This window comes from Centroberyx affinis, unplaced genomic scaffold (assembly GCF_046629955.1).
Source record: "Centroberyx affinis isolate AG114_WGS23_722 - 3 ecotype Tasmania unplaced genomic scaffold, CSIRO-AGI_Caff_v1 ptg004010l_1, whole genome shotgun sequence".
NCBI classification, from domain to species: Eukaryota; Metazoa; Chordata; class Actinopteri; order Beryciformes; family Berycidae; genus Centroberyx; species Centroberyx affinis.
In genome coordinates this window covers 63,873-81,740 of record NW_027281818.1, presented here as the reverse complement: position 1 = coordinate 81,740, position 17,868 = coordinate 63,873, and the positions used below count along the sequence as shown (strand labels likewise).

The 17,868-nt window shown below is 39.1% G+C and overlaps 2 protein-coding genes across 2 annotated transcripts; one reads left to right on the top strand and one right to left on the bottom strand.

Moving 5' to 3' along the window:
* Nucleotides 1-810: 810 nt before the first annotated feature.
* Nucleotides 811-9,962, bottom strand: LOC139663427 (uncharacterized protein C6orf132 homolog). The gene is made up of 5 exons (XM_071542093.1): nt 9,744-9,962; nt 6,852-6,940; nt 4,365-4,455; nt 1,687-3,697; nt 811-1,585 (listed from the first exon to the last, which is right to left on the bottom strand). The coding sequence occupies exons 1-5, from the start codon at nt 9,820-9,822 to the stop codon at nt 1,486-1,488; spliced, it is 2,370 nt and encodes a 789-aa protein (XP_071398194.1). The 5' UTR covers nt 9,823-9,962; the 3' UTR covers nt 811-1,485.
* Nucleotides 9,963-13,380: 3,418 nt separating this feature from the next.
* On the top strand, nt 13,381-15,700 carry guca1ab.2 (guanylate cyclase activator 1Ab.2). Its single transcript, XM_071542102.1, has 4 exons — nt 13,381-13,578; nt 14,636-14,785; nt 15,096-15,186; nt 15,573-15,700. Exons 1-4 carry the CDS (start codon nt 13,381-13,383, stop codon nt 15,698-15,700), a joined length of 567 nt encoding a protein of 188 aa, XP_071398203.1.
* Nucleotides 15,701-17,868: the final 2,168 nt, after the last annotated feature.

The following is a 17,868-nucleotide window of genomic DNA, read 5'->3' as shown; positions in this document are numbered from 1 at the left end:
GATCAAAACTGTCACTCCCGTGCCATTTTGTTTGTGTGTTCTCGGACATGCATACCAACTCAAAATGTACTGCCCATACCTTTGTCTACAGAAGTCCTCTCATTGGGTTTTATGTCTAAAGAGGTTAACATGAAGTTTTTATCTGTATGTATATCCATGTAATCACATGTGAGTTCCTTGTTTGGACTTTGACCCCGTTAAAGAGGAAAATCAACACAAAATTGCCTTTTACTCAGCTGATGACCCAGGGTAAAAAAAAAATGATGCTTTGAACATGTTATTTAGCACTAAAAACACAGAAAATAAACCAAAACATTTATGAAAGTTTATAAGACTCTTTTTAATCAACTACACAAACATGTTGTTTACTGTTAGGAAGTTGTTGGATAGCACTTGGTGCAGATAAACTGCTCTGCTTAAAGATCAGACTTTACAGATGGATGTTATATAGCAGCTTACATTATATTAGACACACATCGATACGTAAAACAGATATTTGATCTATATACTTGTACAACCCTGGAATTTACATTAACTAGATTTTATCTAGTTTCTAATTTAATATTTTACTTACTGAAATTGATATGTACATCAAAACATCATGGGTGTAGCTACATTAAGCAAACTTAATTTTATTGCCAGAGAACAACTTTTATACATATGGAAAAATAGATTTCCAAGATCAATAAATATGAAAAACAATCCTACTCAGAGATCAACCTACTCTGCCACTCATGTGGACACAGGAAAAGCCATGAATTAAATGTTGACATTGTTCCTATGAGTAAAGGAACCTAGATAATGAACATGTAACAGTGAAAGAGTAGGTTAATTATGAGACACATAATTACAGCTTGAACCACAAATATTGAATTGTACAGTATTGATCCATTTTACTATTTGAATACAGAATAATAGCAGCCTGTATATGAAAATAATGTAACTGTTGAATAAATCCATTAAACCCATTTCATACTCTATAACAACTTTATAATGTATAATGTGTGTAATTTTCACTTGCCATATACAGTTATTAATGACTTCAACCTAAACCATTTCATTAAAAGAATTAGCTCACTCTATGAATATTAGCCAAGTGGCATTGAAACTGATTAAAAGCTGTGGTTAACAAGGCAATATGTACCTCTGCACTGATTAAACAGCAGCAGCTAAAGAAAGCAGTCCAAAATGGTCCACCCATTCTTTAGACTTTGACACTTGGATAAAAACAAGGAAAAAGAAACCTATTTGACATTGATATTGTGCTCTCTGGAGGTTAAGCAACACATTCAGATTGCATTATCCATAACTGAGCAGACCACAGCAATGACTGAATAAGACATTCTTAGCGTTCTTGCTTGACTCATTTGTGTAAGTCATTTGTTGGAAGAGCTTTGGTTACACTGTAAATACACTTCCTTATACAAAACTACATTTTACACTCCCAAGCAATTTTGTCTAGAATATTTTGCATATTTACACTTCTCATGAAGAATCCCCTTTAGTAACAAGGGTAATAGGTTGTTTGGTTCCAGGCCGTACTGTAAATGTCATACCATATTGATGTTTTGACTGTGGTCCATTGCTGAAAAGAAGAACAGAGTTACAATTATGATTTGCTACCAAAACACCCGGCTTCTTTTATTAAACAATGAAGCTGTCATATTTGAGCATAGGAAGCCTTACCTGGTGGCACCTTTTGATGACGGCTTATCCTGATATTTTTTGACCACTTTACTTTCCAACTCACGCATGTCCAGGCTTGCTGGTTTGCTGGACATAGAGTAATTGTTGTTCTGTGGTGCGGCTCTGGGGACAAAAGGGACCTTCGTCTCCTCATCAGACAGGGGGGAACCCCAGTCATCAGAACTGGAGTCCGTCTCCTTCATGGGAACTATTTTGTGGTCCATTTCTAGCATCTTCTTTTGCAAGATGCTTAGGAGTGTGGCCTGGCTGGCTGAGAGGGAGGAGGGTGTTTGGGTAGGGGGTACCTTGGACTTGGTCTGGTATGGCGGCTTTGGTTTGACATCTGTGTCAGGAGGTGGGAGTTTTGGAGGCGCTGGGGGTTTAGGTTTTGGTGGAGGAGATGGACCTTGAACAGGAGGGACAGGAATGACGTTTGGTGATGGTGTCTTTTTCATGGGAGGGTCAGGTGGTAGGGTGGTAGGAGGAGGCTCCATAATCTCATCTAAATCATCATTAGCAAACTCTGGTGGGGGAGGGAGTAATGGCATGCTTAACTCCTCATCTTGTTGTGCAGATTCAGACCGTGGAGGACCTCGCTCTACACCTTCCCTCTGCACAGCTAGGTTGCTAGCAGTCGGAGATGCAGCTGTTGACATCGCACTGAGGGTTGGATTGGTAGATGCCATCTCACCCTTGACCAATGCAGGGCTCCTGGGTCGTCCTGGAGTCTGAATCGTTAGTGTATGTTCCACAGGAATGACAGATTTTGGACTCTCCTGTAGTCTGCCTTGAGAGGTTAGAGAAGAGGATGAGGTGGTCCTGGGGATGACAACGAAGGAATTGGGGTTGGAGTCACTGGGCTGAATGCTTGTACTTGACTGCTCATTCTTCTTGGTGCTGTTTTCCCGTGACAGAGAAGATCTGTGTTTCTCTCTTTCCTTAGCGGCCATTAGAAGAGCCAGGGGGGAAGCTGCAGGACCCTCCCGCGCCCCGCTGGTTTCACTACTCTTCAGGTTACGTAGTTTACGATCTAGTAAAGGACTGAATTTGCGACTCTGACTCGGACACTCTTCAAGCTTGCCCTGGTTGCCCTCTGAATTTATCTGAGCAATGGACCCTTTTTGAAGCTTTGGTGAAATTTCATATGGAGTTTGGAGTGGTTTGCTTTTTTCCTGCTTTGTTGAAACAGTCTCAGTTTTATCCTCTCCCTTTGGCTGAGATAGGGGTGATTGAGAGGGAAGGATAGTTTTTAAGTTCTCCTTTAACTCCTGTGGGTCTTTCTCTAGCTGGTCCCCAGAGCTGTTTCTACGGACCGGTTTAGATGGTGGAGCCACAGGTGGGGCTTTCCCATTCATCTGGATAGGTACTGGGACGGAGTTAGCAGACCCAGAATCTTCCAGGAGTAAGATCTGCTTGGGCCTTGTCTCATGGTCCACATGCCCACTGAGAATGGAGGTCTTGGGAACATTGTAGAGCTTAGCTGTGTTCTGGGGGTTGAAGGTCGAGGGTCTGGGTGTCTGGACAGAGGGAGCTGGGACAGGAGCCTGTGGTAGGCAGTCCATGCTGGGGATAGAAGACAGTCTCGTGGGCTTTGCAGGTGGAGTCTTCTGGATCTTATGCTGCCGTTCAATGGGGGGCTGTGGCGGGGCAAATTTTGGGCGGTCAGGAATGTTAGCTGGTGACGGGGTAGAAATGGACAAGGATGATGTAGAGCCACTAGAGCAAGTAGAGGGAGGCTTTGGGGGAGCCATAGGTGGGGGTTTTAGCGAGGTTAGATCCTCCTCCTCCAGGGAGGGTGCCAGTGAAGGGGGTTTTGGAGGGAGCATGGAAGGTGGATGAAGGTTTGCCAAGACTGCACTGTCTAGGTCACCCATGAAATCTGGTGGAGGAGGGATATGCTGTGGTGGGGGTGGTGGAGGTGCCATAGAGGGAGGAGGAGGAACAAGTATTTCCCCCTCCACCAAGTCAGGCACAGATATAACAGATCCATTGGACAACCGATCTCCACTGACTGCAAAAGAAAAGGAGAGAAAACATAACTCGACAAAACGTCTGTGCTTGTGTGTTGGTCCTGCGTTGTATGGCAGGAGCCTTTGCACTCGTATATTATTCATAATACTGTCACATTTATGGAGCATTTGCATAGTATAGAAGTATTCAGGAGGATTTGAGCAATAATGAATACTGATTTCAATATAATAGTTTTCAATGGATTTAAAAATATAAACAACATCAAAGTGTGTTTAGAAGTAAGCACACTAATCGCAGAATGCAAGAAAGAGTTGCTTTTATTGCTAATTATTATAATTTAATTGATTCATAGACTTATCATAAAGTACTGTTGATGAGGCTTGTCCGCATCTAAAATTAAATTGTATGATAATCATTTATTTTCAAAAATGCAAACACTCCCATTCTGTAAATATGCTTGCTATTTGGTATGGCTGCTCGGACACATTCAAAAAGGTCATTGTGCAATAGCCTGGACAAACATTTACCTGCCCTGCATTTTCAACCCTTTATGAAAACAGTCTGATTGTGCTTAAACTGTGATCCATCAACACACACAAGGCAGCACAAATGCTAAGGGCACTCGAAAGTGTAAATAATTGAATTCTAGGCTTTGCCATGTTAAACTTAGAGCACATATTTGAGGTAGTTAAGTGATAGACCCTCACCTGAACCATTGGTCTTTAGTCCATTGAAAGGGGGGAGGACAGGGACTTTGGGTGTTGGGACAGCAAACCCTACCAAACTGTCAGATGAGGACTGTGGGAAAAAACAAACACAATCAGGCTATTGACATTTCCATCTCTGAGATAGTCACAAGAAATGGAACTTGTTTCTAGAAGAAAGGTTATGATGAGATAAACACTACATTCTGTTCTAGTGGCTGAGAAAAGTATTTTTTTCCTGGCAAGTATTAGAGCTTCAAGTGAACAAACCTGTTCTGCTATTGCAACTATTGTGGTGCTCAATGTTCCTTGAAAAAGGTTAGCATGCTCAAAACATCACTGCCAAAGAACTAAATGTCATTTTTTACTAGTTAGGACTTGGTTTTATGAGGAACCTGACAGTACAGTAATACACAGGCCTTGATTTGACGGTTCAGAAATGCATTTGCAAAAACTGCTTAAAAGTATAATGCTGTTATCATGGTGAAGGTGATACAATGTGTTCTGACAGAAAATATCACACATGTATTTTTATAAACAAATTTAGGCCATAAATAACATCCAAAGTGCAATGAATTCCTGAAATGAATTTCTATGTCAAAGGTGAATGGAGGTGCTGGAGGTGAGGTAATGCAGAACTTTATGTGATCACTGAGAGGGAAGGGTAGGTTGATAATTTTATATCACAATTGGACTGAGGAGCACTTGGTGAATCACAGGCAACACCAATTATTATTCATCACTGACTAATGTTAAATGGGCATGGCCGCCTCTGAGAAAAATCCCATGGTGTCACTTGGATACCAGTGTTTGTGTGTGTGTGTGTGTGTGTGTGTGTGTGTGTCAGAGAGAGAGAGAGAGAAAGAGAGAGAGAGAGAAAGAGAGACCCAGCCCAAACTTCACTAAAAATAAACACAGACTGTGTTGACATAATATGAGTCCAGGAGACTTAACATGGTATATGCCCTTCTAAAGGACAGAAAATCATTCCAGCACCACAACATATTTTTTTTACCCGTGTACCTCTTGAAATAAATCTGTTCCTTTGAGGTCCTTTGAGTAGCTACTGATGCAATCAAGGGGCAAACTTAAAGACAGTGGCTAATTAATTTAGAGTAAGTCAAATCAAGACATTTATTTTAGACTACTCAACAAGGGAAGAACAAAGTGGACCTGTATTTAGATTTGTGGTATGATCTGATGTTGCTAAGATAATATTTTAATTTAAAAGCTTATTTGTGTATACACAAATTAATCAACTCAAATTCTAGGCTGGATTTTGTGAATATATGGACAAAGTTCTACAATTTCTATCACTGACGGGATTTGGTTTTGCTAGCAATATATATAAGAAATATGTATGTAATGTATGTATATGTAATGTATATGTGAGCACCTGCTATATTAACTGAGACAGACCACTTAAAATAACTGTTTCTAACTTACTTGTTTTTTGTCATACTGGTCTTATAAAGGACAGCTGAAACACAAGTAAAAGCCAGTGAGCTACATATATTTGTCCAGTCGTGAGAGGAAAGACACTGTTTCAGATTAAAGTAAATGGGACACCTGCCTGATGTCACACCTTGAATGACATTACTGTCTCCTATCTACTAATCATAGGACAATTAGGTAGCTCCTTGAAAAGGTATGAACATTGCACAACAGATTGCGGGCGTGTCGTTAGAGACTGTGCATGATCCAATTGAATTTCACCTGTTTGTTTCCTTTTCTATTATGACTCACTTTCATCTGTTCTAGAAGTCTGAGCTGTCCAACCCATGTTCTGCTGGGTGTGCCACATCCAATACATGCCACAGAGGCAGTCATGAACACTCCCCACAGCTGAGGTGTGTGAACCAGATGAGACAACTTAATGGAAGCTCTGACAGTCATATAGACCGTCATTTATTGGTTCAACTAAAGGTGAATCTTTTAAATCTATTTTCTTTGTATGTCCTTTGACAGAAGATCTCGTTATCATTGCCAACCCAAGACTATACATGAGTGTTATTTGAAAGAAAAGTGCCTCAACTTTCAGCAAACAGACAAACGGCTCCAGTCTGTTGAATGGAAAATGTTAACTTGACAAGCACTTGGTAATCCCTAAAATAGACTTTACATTTCCCAATACAGTACATACATAAAATACATTTATTTTTAGGTTTTAGTTTTAGTTAAGTTCAATGTCACAGTATCATGCTTATTTAAGCTGTGTGGCCCAGCAGACCCAGATTCAAACACATTCTGCCTGTCAGATACCAAACTGTCCTCTTTCAGTTTCATTTGACCTTGCGCAGGCTTTTCACATGTGTAAGATGTAGTATCCTTGTGTAAAGATGAAGTAAAGATGTAGTAATCTTTGAATTACAGGTAGACAGCAGGGTGGAGACTATTCAAATGTATATCATATTTTATTGTACCATTAGTAAATGATTGATAAATGTGAATATTCGTATGCATCATGAAGCTCTCCTGAGAGTTACTTACAAGGTGATGTCTGACTGTGGGTCTGGACCGCACCTTGGCAGTCCCTGATTCAGGGATTGCAGACGAATCCAGCACCAGCTCCACATTGTCTGAAGAAAAAAGAAAAAAAAAAAACAACGTCATTGTTCTGTGGCAGACCTCTGTTAGCAAAGCAGGTTTTGATCTATCATTTTAGCCATTCGTTTTCTGCTCAATGCTCCATGACTAATTAAAATATAGTGGGCTTGGTGTAATTAACAGCAGAGACACAGACAAACAAGATTAACAAACATGGGTTGAAATTTCTCGATTTGAAAGAAGGCACAGCAAACAGAACCAAAAACAAACACCTTTACCGAGTCTGAGTGGACTGCTACATCATAGCATCTTTCCACACTCCAAAGAGTTTCCAAAAATGCTGAAAGACTCTTGGGCATTGTCCTCTAACATGCAACGTAACTCTCCACTCTGCACTGAGTGTCCAACTGTCTATTGTTCTGCATTCAGGCAGTTCTGTACAGTCTGGTGATTATGAAGGTAACGAGATACGCACTGAAGTGGTTTGTTATTAGTTGTCAGTCAACCTGACTGACTACTGTGTAATCCCCTGTTCTGTTTAAGGTAGCTTTGTTGTTGACAACAAAATGATTATGCACAGTTGAACAGAGTCTTATCTTTATTTCCATTTCACCATTTTATGCAAGTGCAAGTCCAATTTTGGTGCCTAAAAGTTCATTACAACAGCACAGCTTCAAGCATAAGACACAATAATGGTGATAATATTTTCAAATAGAAACATGTCGACATGTTAAGCGGCAATGTAAATGTGTAATTGACTTTAGGATTTGGGGAATGACTAATTTTGTATTGGAATCATCCCACTACTGGTTAAGTTTAGGTTTCATTCACTGAGTTGAATACATTTTCACTCTCTTGATAAAAGAATTGACACCATGTGACAGCTAAACGTGATTTTTAACTTTATTTTAAATCGTAAATGATTTGTTTACATGTGTATTGGTTGTGAACAGTGGAGCATAATGGTCCTGTTTAGAGTTCAAAGTTACAAAAAGATTATTAAACAAAAAATCCTTTAAGGTTAGTGCAAATGGTCAAAATATCTTGGGTAAATGACCTATTGGTCTCCATGTCATATCTGTTTGGAGTTCAAATCTAATTTAATTTTACCCCCAGGGCAAAGGTCAGCTGTAACAGCAATGGTACTGAGGCAAAGACCCGGCAACTAACAGTTCAATGTTGAAATCCTCCATCAACCTTTAAATTACATGTAAAACCTGTTGAATACAATTTGGTGCAATCATAGAGCAGAGCTATTCAATATATTAGAGATCACTGGGGTTGTTTAGAGAAGAGTAACTTAGAACTTGTACATTTCTTTGTCGTACATTCCAGTGTCAAGTATGTTGTTGTCCAATAACTACCTGATGAGAGAAACATGCCACTGAAAGGCACTTAGTCTGCATGTTCTCTGTCAGCCTTCTATGGCACCATTTTTCATTTTGTGGCACAAAATAGCAATCAAATAACTCACCAGTAATACATAATACATAATACACCAGTTGGTGGATATTTTCAAAGATGGGCAGATAAATTGTTTTTCCTCACACATATGTTAAAAAGTAGGTATACCGAACATCCACATGCCCCTTCAGATTACATCTTTTCCATCACATATGGAAGGTTCTGTTGTCCCTCATGCCAAAACAACATAAGAGTAACTGAGGAAACAACTGAGTATAAATGGACGAGGAAGAAATTGACTGTGGTGTTGACTCAAGTCACCAAATTATTAGTTTCCCTATTGTGCACCTGCTTGATTTGAGTATACAAATGTTCTCTCACCATGTTGCAACTTTGCATAGCAATTTCTCTTGTTTCCTGCTCTCATCGAAAAAAATCAAACAACTATCAGGTCAGCAAGCCTAATGCACAATAAGATTTACAATGAAATATTACTGCATACCTTCAGGGGATTCATTCTGGAGACTACTAAAAACCATACCCGATATTATTTCATTGTGTATCTGAGTTTAGCCACCATACAATGACTAATGTTCTCATACATATTCAAATAGGCAACTGTATCTCAGTCGGTCAAAATTTAATAAACATGTGTTTAATAAACAGTGAAATAAACAAATTCTAAGCTGTTTTGCCAATTTCCAGTAGCCTATATAATACTGGATCTCAGAGATGTTCACCCCATCCAGAAAGCCAATCAATCTTATTTTTCCCTGTTGGTTAGACTTTCTTTAGTGAAGTAGAGAAGTCACAGTAGCTGCACCTAAACCATAGCTGAATTGGAGACAAACTAGACTGCTCCTTTTAGCACTCTTCAGGCTCCTAAAACCAGACCAATTAGGAGCACAACGTGCTGTGGTAGAGGACATGCCCACATGTTGATTTGAGGGGGGGGGGGAATAATATATGCAAAGTCATCTAGTTCTGACATTGACATGAACATTAGAAAACATGTTTTTTCATAAGCCTACAAAAGTAACGACAATGGACATTTTCTGTCTTTTCCTGGAACAGTCACGACTGTAATATGGGGAGTAGCTACAACTAGTTTGAAAGACAGGCCGACTATGATAGACCTCATACCCTCGACTTTTACCTGTTCATCGGGCCATGACGTCAAATGCAGTCAAATGGCTAAACACTGGTGACATTTCCATGATATTATGGATTTAGGATTCCCGTCCACTTATCAACAGTTATAACGTCTTAATACTGGAGGCTCGTGTAAACAGACTACACCATACGTTTCCAGTGACTGTCAACTTCAACAAGTGCAAAGGTCGTCTTATTCTTCAGAAAATAGCTTAAGTAAAAGGCATTTGTAAATATGTATTTTCCATGTGTAGGCTACATAGGTAGCCTAGTACTCACCCATGTCCTTGATTTTGATATTGGTGTCGAAAAGAGACTGGTTCTTTCGACCCAAAAAATTCAACGTTCCCCTTTTCATGATTATTGATTAGGCTGTGTGTAGATAAGATTATTCGACTCAGGAGAAATTAGTGACGCATTTTGTTCACCGGGTAGACCTACTTCTTCCGAGGTAAAGCGCGTGAGCTAACAGTCGCGACAGGTGCAGCGTCAGTCCAGGTAAACTTGATTCCACTGATTTGGAGAAAAGTTTTCGGGACAGAAAATGGAGCTGACCCCGCCCACTCTCCTTTCACTGTGCCTCCCTGTTTTATACTCTTAACAGGTGAGGCCTTTTGGCAAGCGCGCACTCCTTTTCATCGTCTGACAGCAACATTCCAATACAAATCTAACCCGTGTATACCTGCGCAGTGAATGAGCTGCCCCCTGTCCTGGGAGAAACCGTTTCATGTGCTCACTCAGTACTGACCAGCATGAAATGGCTCTTTCATCATCTACAAAGGACTGTGGTTTACCTACTTGGCAAGCTCCTGGTGGCAGCGCTTTCTCTTACTGGAACCTGGAAACACCAAGCCAATTTGATTAGTAAACATCATAAACCTCTGCTGAACATAGTTTTAACTTTACAGCAGGTTGATAAGAGGCAAATAGGCTTTTATCTATGAGAGGGTCACCAAAGCCCAATGTTTGGGCTTTCATGAGGAAATCAGTTGATCATTATATTAATGGGAAATGCGTTTACAATTAAGTCCTTCTTGTCATTGGTAAGAGATAATGTAATAAAACAGGCATAATAATAATAGGTAACAGCCTTGTAAATCAACAACTGCCATGCCATTCATTCCAGTGGTCAGCCACTTACTTAGTTACTGAATTGGCTGAGACATAAATGTTTTGTTATCAGTGCTTTTTAAAAAAAAATTTTTTTTATCTCTATTACAAATCGATATCATTGTGTGGGTATTACCTAAATTCCATTGTATTGTTTACTTAGGGAGGGTGACCTGAGTGAGCAGGATAACTGTAAAGATGAAGATGAGGAGCTTCGTCTAAAGAGGATCAGGAATCCTCTCAAGCCCTCAGTGAACCGACACCATACAACAACCCCATCACAACATCCTGGTACATCTGAGCCAGGGGGAAGGACGTACTTGCCTCACTATGGAAGAGACCATGGGTTAACTATGTGGTTTATGTGGTCATTTACAATTGGCTGCCAGTGTTTTAGGAGACAAAGGAAATATGCATCCAGGTATCTTATCAACATGATAATAATCCAAGTACAACCAGTAATGTATTTGATAGTGTATTTGAGAATAGAAATTATAGGATGACTAATGTTCACATTGGAAGAATAAATTGTAACAATTATCCAAATAGGCAACTGTTTCTGAATAGGAACTGTTTTTGCCCCTTGATTTTAAATACATAATAAAGGTTCTCAGAAATATTCACCCCATCCAGAAACCCCATCAATCTTATTTTACCCTCTCAGCTAGATTTTCTTTAATGAAGTAGACAAGTCACAGTGCTTCTTTAGTCTGTCTGCTGCACCTAAAGCCATAGAGACAAACTAGACTGGTCCATCCTGTTCCTCTGTCCTGGGAATTCACCATGCAGACTGATGCTGGAAGAAATGTTAAGAATGTGCTGGCAAGAGCCTGTCAAGCTTCACCTACTTCAGTATGTATAGATATAACTGCAGTCTACCAAGGAAATCATGAAACATGAGCAGTAGTAGTTATGCATGTGGTGAGTTCCTTGGATTTTTGATTTATTTTTTGCTAGACATCTTTATCCAGTGAGGAGAAGCACAGTGTGATGGCAGTTTGACGGCTACTTTGAATATCTCACTCTGATTACAAATTGAGTCATGCATAAAATATTTTTTTAATGATCTTGTTATTGCATAAAAACTCATAAAGTCAGTTTATACAGTTCGTAAAACATGTGAGTGTCCTGACAGCAGTGCCAATATAGGCATCAATGTATTTTCTCTGGCCAACTTCTGCTTTCCTCACCTATATTCCCAAGTAATGCTAGCCACAAATCATTCAATCCCTGACCTGTAAATTGTCAGAATCATACATGAGCACAATGACAACTCACAATGTATAAACACTTAAGTAAAGGGAAAAGATGATTGTAGGAACATACAGATTATATATACAGTGCATTATGTATGAAACAGTTGTAAGATAGGGACTAGCGCAGGAAACTGAAATACAGATGACTGTTGCAGTGTATTGTAAGGTGTCAATCACTGTAACTCACTGTCACTCTCAAGTCTAATTCTCCTCAGGACCACCAAGGAGACAGTGTGTAATTCTGCAAGGGAAGGCCCACTGCTTTCTCTGTCCAGTCCAGTAAACAAACTGCCCATTGCTATGGATCTGACAACAGATGGAGGAGCCTTAAGAGGGTCTCAGGTAGCCTAGTGACTGCCGAACCTCCAGTGAAACGAGGGTAAGCTGAGGGATCACTTAGGACTACCGTGAGGAGACTTAAGGGAAGAAGATTTATGAATGTGGACAAATGTTTTGAGACTGATCTTTGTTAAATCACATCACCACATCATGTGCTTCCAAGAGTTGCAGCAGTTAAAACGTGTTACACAGTTAAAGAGTCCTTATTAAGCAATTTGTTTGTTTTCCAACAGTCCACACATACAGTATGTATAAACATTTTCTGTCCTTTTCACTCAATCAAGTCAGTAATGTAATGTCCTGGAATGTGAATACTTTAATGTGGATGTTGCATTTTTATGGTTGTTTTCCTTTTTTTGTGAAGTGCCTAAGATGTAGCTCTGTTTTTGTAATGTTTACCCTTTCTTTTCCCTGTTACCCGTGTCCCAAACCACCAAGCTATCTGAGACCTCTTTAGCAACAGACTCACAGATTTGGATAACTGGCAACCCCAACACCAAGACCCCCTTCTACACTGTGATAAAGCCCACTTCACCTGTGAGACAGACCACAAGCAACAGCAAATTAATTCCAACAACAACACTCTATATGCCATTGGCCATGGTTTATGATTTAAATGCGTCATTACGGATATTTCAGTTTCCTTTTGGAGACACTTGCTGTTTGAAGTATATACAGGAATTTTATCATTAGATCTCAGCCCTCAGGAGATTTTTGATGATATGATGAGATGAAGCCACATGAATGGCAGGTCTCATTAAGCACTATGAGGCCTACACAGAAATTGCATGCATTATGTCCTCTCTAATGGATATGTCTGGATATTTGGACAGCTAGCGTAGGTAAAAAAGGACATAGCTAGTTATGAACTCCTGAACAGCCTAATGGTTCATAAAAGCCTTTCAGAAATGCTAGACATTCATTTTTTGTCAGCTGATGTCATCCTGTAGAAGGGTTTATTTCTGCTCTTAGGTCTCTTAAGTCTTCAGTGGCAAGCAAAGTGGATTAGAACATTTGAGCTTTTCTCACAGACGCACATAGATGTGATTGGCTAACACACAAACACACACACAAACACACACACACACAGAATCCTGCTGCTTGCACACAGTGTTTAGTCTGCACACAGTGCAATGACTGGATGCTGGATGGACACAAGTTTGGTTATGGCTTTTACACCAATTTTTTAAATTTCATTTTGAAGAACAGACATGGGAAATAGCAACGGGGCGACTGTGGAGGAACTTAAAGCTTGCGAGAGTCATCAGTGGTACAGAAAATTCATGACTGAGTGCCCATCTGGACTTCTCACCTACTACGAATTCAAGAAGTTCTTTGGCCTGAAGAATCTTTCAGTGTCGTCAAACGCCTACGTTGAGACTATGTTTGCAACATTTGATATGAATGATGTAAGCTTATTCATAATCCTTATACATTTTGACTGAAATTTTGATGATATTTATATGGCAGTAAAGAGCATTGTTTAGGAGGACAAAAACAGTATGCTCATAGTCAGTTGCTTTCATCTTTATGGAATGGCAAATGATAGTGAAACTGCACAACTGTAGCCTTTGCACAAAAGGACAAGTATTATTTATATGAAATGTTTGTATGCGCAAGTAGATAGCCTAAGGTAATATAATAATAATAACGATGATGATGATGATAATAATAATAATAATAATAATAATAATAATAATAATAATAATAATAATGATAATAATACAGCTATGTTCCATCAGAGAAAACCCACAAGGATTCAGAAAATGTTTTTCTTTTTCAAGCATGTCAGCAACAAGTGTATCTACTTCTTGATTATTATAGGCTAAGTGAAGCTTACGGCTACATGAGCATAGAAACTGATTGCTATCAATTTCAACATGTCAAAATTGGCCATGCATTTTGCTACAATACAAAGGTGCTTGTATTTTCACCATAGGTAAAGTTGTTCATGTTATTTTTGCTCATAGTAATCTATCTGGTCGAGAGGAACTTAACCTATTAGAGGGGGACTTATCCCACCAACTGCTCTTACCCTGCATAATACAAACATGGGAACTATGACTGGTGGTATATTCACTCTAAATATTTTACGATCTAAAACAATTTGCAAAATAATTCCTCTCCCCTTTCATATAGACTGAATTGCAAATAGCAATAATTATTTTCATTACGAAGAGTTATGAATTACTTAATTAGATGCCTTCTATAGAGGTATGGAACAGTTTGGCAATGTATTGCACTTATGAAATTATGAAATTGAAAAAATGAAATTATGAAATGGTTGAATAAATGGGTGAAATGATTAAATGGAGTGATAATTAAAGTCTAAATGAACACTGATGAATTATGTGAGTTGCCAGTCTCATGTGGGAGGAGTATACTATGAGTTCTAAAAATGTTCTGTTTTTATTCTTTATAGTGTCCCATTGAAGGCAATGTTCATGTTGTCCTTTTGTCCTGCAGGATGGCTTTATTGATTTCATGGAATATGTAGCAGCTCTGAGCCTGGTGCTGAAGGGAGGGGTGCAACAGAAGCTTCGCTGGTACTTTAAACTCTATGATGTTGATGGAAGTGGATGCATTGACCGTGAGGAGCTGCTTCTGATAATTAAGGTGTGCGCATGAACCTTCTCGTCATGTTAAAGCTTGAATAATGACTTAGAGAAAGACCTAACAATATCCCAAGTACTGTCCTGAAACAACCTCTCGAGGTCCATTTGTGTCTGAATGGGCTACATGGGACAGAAGTGAAATCCCACCTCAAGCTTAGAGGAGGGTGGGGCGTAGGTGGGGTAGTGCAAGGTGCACAGGTATATAGCTTACACTTAGCTGACATCTACTGGTTGAAAAAATAACGCATTCAGCCTTAAGCAATGCATGTGACCATTTCCTAAAGTGATCTTGTCTCCTCGTCTCATGCTAGTCCATCCGTGCAATCAATGGAGTTCATCATGAAATGTCAGCAGAGGACTTCACCAACATGGTGTTTGACAAGATCGACATCAATGGGGATGGTAAGATTCATGAACTCTGTGTATTTCCACACTTCTCATGTTATGACTTCATTGCACAAATATTCCTTGTAGAATAATAACAATTAATTAATCAATTAATGTTGTAATGGAAAAGATTGAAATAAGCACTTGCTCAATCTTAAAATAAGAAATGTATTTTCTTAATGTAAGATTATATTGATCAACATTAAATTGTGCATTTATCAACTTTGCTTCTTTCTAATTCAAGTTAAGCGTCCCCTTTTCCCCAATGTTGTCATCTGCTCTCCCCTATAGTCATCTAACTTCATCTAATCTATGTTATGCCAGTCAATAACCTGTGTGTGTGTGTGTGTGTGTGTGTGTGTTGGGGGGGGGGGGGCTGTGTATGCGCATGCATTTTCCAGGTGAACTGTCCTATGAGGAGTTTATGGAGGGGATTCAGAATGACCAAATGCTGCTGATCACATTGACGGAGAGTTTGGACATCACACACATTGTCCAAAAAATCCAAGGAGAGTTGATGGGCACCTAGTTGTCCAGCTTTATGGACCCTACAGTATACATACTGTATATGTATAATTGTGCCAAAATTGGAGGAGTGCAGATCAGTACCGCAACAAGAAGGGCAGAAACTTTGAAATGAAAGAAAGGTACTAATGCATCCAGAAGGCATCTAAAACACTCCTCAGTGACTTAGTTTTTCATATTTATAAGTCATCTATTTTATTGACAATAATTCTGCCACAGAATTCAGGCATAAAATGCTGATATGACGTCAGTTTTGCCTTTTATACCTAGGCAATACACGCCCATAGAAGCTGATTACATATCAGACCTAATCGCTGGTAAGCCAAACCCCATCTCATATCCTCTGTAAACAAAATGTCTCTGACAAAGGTTTTGCAATCATGGAATACTGACACACACCAAACTGAAAACTGTTTTAGAAGCATTGTAGATGTACTTTTGAAATGTTCTGCAGTCAGTAGTAAAGCACTTAAAAATAGATCAAGGGAAACAGTAACAGTAGGTATTTATGTAGGCAAACACTGAGATGAGGGAAAAAAAAACTTTATGAAGTCAGTATGCTGCTTTATGATGAAACAATGCATCTTGTTATTACATCAACTACAGTTTCTCCAATAACCAAAACAAATTCAGTATGGCTACATTATGAAGAGAAGGTAATCTTATATTTTGTAGTTACAGGAGTGTTAAAGTGCATCCTCTTCTGGACTCAAGCCACAATGATACACTTTCCATTCCTGATTTCTGTTCCTCTAGCTTCTCATCCATGTCCATGTTAAGTGTCCTTATTGTCACAAACTTGATAGCCATCTCATTCTCTGTCATCTAAAAGTGTTTAACTTTACAATATATGTTTGGGGTTAAATATAATGCAGAAAATATACCTTACAATATATGGGATGGGTTATATTTAATGCTTAATTATGAATTCAGTTTAATTCATGATAATTCATTTGTAATTAAATAACAATATTTGTATTGCCTGTTCATTATCCTGTACAATAGGCCTGCCAGTTGAGCCATCACAGAAATTGTAAAGTTAGGTCTGTATTGGGTTGGAAAGAGTTTGATATGATTCACTACCTACATTTAAAGTCATTTAGATTTACTGGAAAGATGTTTTACTGTATATGTTATTACCTATATCAATGTTTCCATTACAATAAACCATATCAACTATGTCATAATGATTTACTGTGGTAATTTTATCGACATGACCCTGACATTCCTACTTTAATGTGCATTTGGTTAATCCTAGTTTATTAAATCAGAAGCATGCATGCTGCCAGCCTGCTAAATCATATGACTAGGATTGCCTAGGAAATGCCTAGGTTGCCTTAAAGGAATCCTTTGACATATGATTTTTAATTGGTTACTATTCTTCACATGATATCAGTCACAATGTCCAAATAAGGTCTCTTTGGTCCTTAGTTTCCCTTAGAGGGTTTGTTAGCAATGTTGTTAGTATTGCTCACTTTTTTTTATGTGACAAGTGCTTTAACATATTCAAAGGAATATTATAAATAACACACTAGGTTAGCTTAATTCCCTGCATTAACTGTCAAGTCGGCAGCAATTTAAAATGGACTGCAGTCTGAATTTTTCAAAATAAAAGTCCATATTAGAAAGTTTTTGAAGCCTTCAAGCCTATTGGCTCTGGGAGTCTGTGTTCAAATAAAACAAGATTGTATTTAATTTTGGTATGCACTCATTCCTAAAGGAAGCTGACTTGAGCTGGAACATTGTTGTAAAGAGGCGTCAACTCAGGAGCATCAGGGTGCTCTCAGGGGTGCTGTAGGGCCCATGATGTTGGTGTGGGTGTGTGTGTGTGTGTGTGTGTGGGGGGGGGGGGGGGTTGCTCAAATAGATTATGTTACACACATATTGTCATTGTCCAAAAGTGAACCTTTGCACAGGTAGACTGAGTGAGCTTCACATATTTCTATTGAGCTTTTACTTGCTGAAAGTAAACCTTCTGTTAGAAACTGGGTATGGAGTGACATTGGTAGAAGAGGAAAATGACTGAGAATGTGAAGTGTTTGATGAAGCTCAGACAGTCTGCGTGCCCCCACAACGACCCGACACACCCACCCACCACATCCATCCAATTTTTCACAGAATGCACAATTGCATCATTAGCACAACACACGACATCAGGCACATTAATGCACA

Bases quoted from the DNA above. Each gene is read 5' to 3' on its own strand.
- guca1ab.2 (XM_071542102.1), top strand. From the start codon at position 13,381: ATGGGAAATAGCAACGGGGCGACTGTGGAGGAACTTAAAGCTTGCGAG. The intron at 13,579-14,635 runs GTAAGCTTATTC...TTTGTCCTGCAG, and splicing joins CAACATTTGATATGAATGAT to GATGGCTTTATTGATTTCAT. The intron at 14,786-15,095 runs GTGTGCGCATGA...GTCTCATGCTAG, and splicing joins AGCTGCTTCTGATAATTAAG to TCCATCCGTGCAATCAATGG.
- LOC139663427 (XM_071542093.1), bottom strand. From the start codon at position 9,822: ATGAAAAGGGGAACGTTGAATTTTTTGGGTCGAAAGAACCAGTCTCTT. The intron at 4,456-6,851 runs GTAAGTAACTCT...TTTTTCCCACAG, and splicing joins CCACAGTCAGACATCACCTT to TCCTCATCTGACAGTTTGGT. The intron at 3,698-4,364 runs GTGAGGGTCTAT...TTTCTTTTGCAG, and splicing joins ACTAAAGACCAATGGTTCAG to TCAGTGGAGATCGGTTGTCC.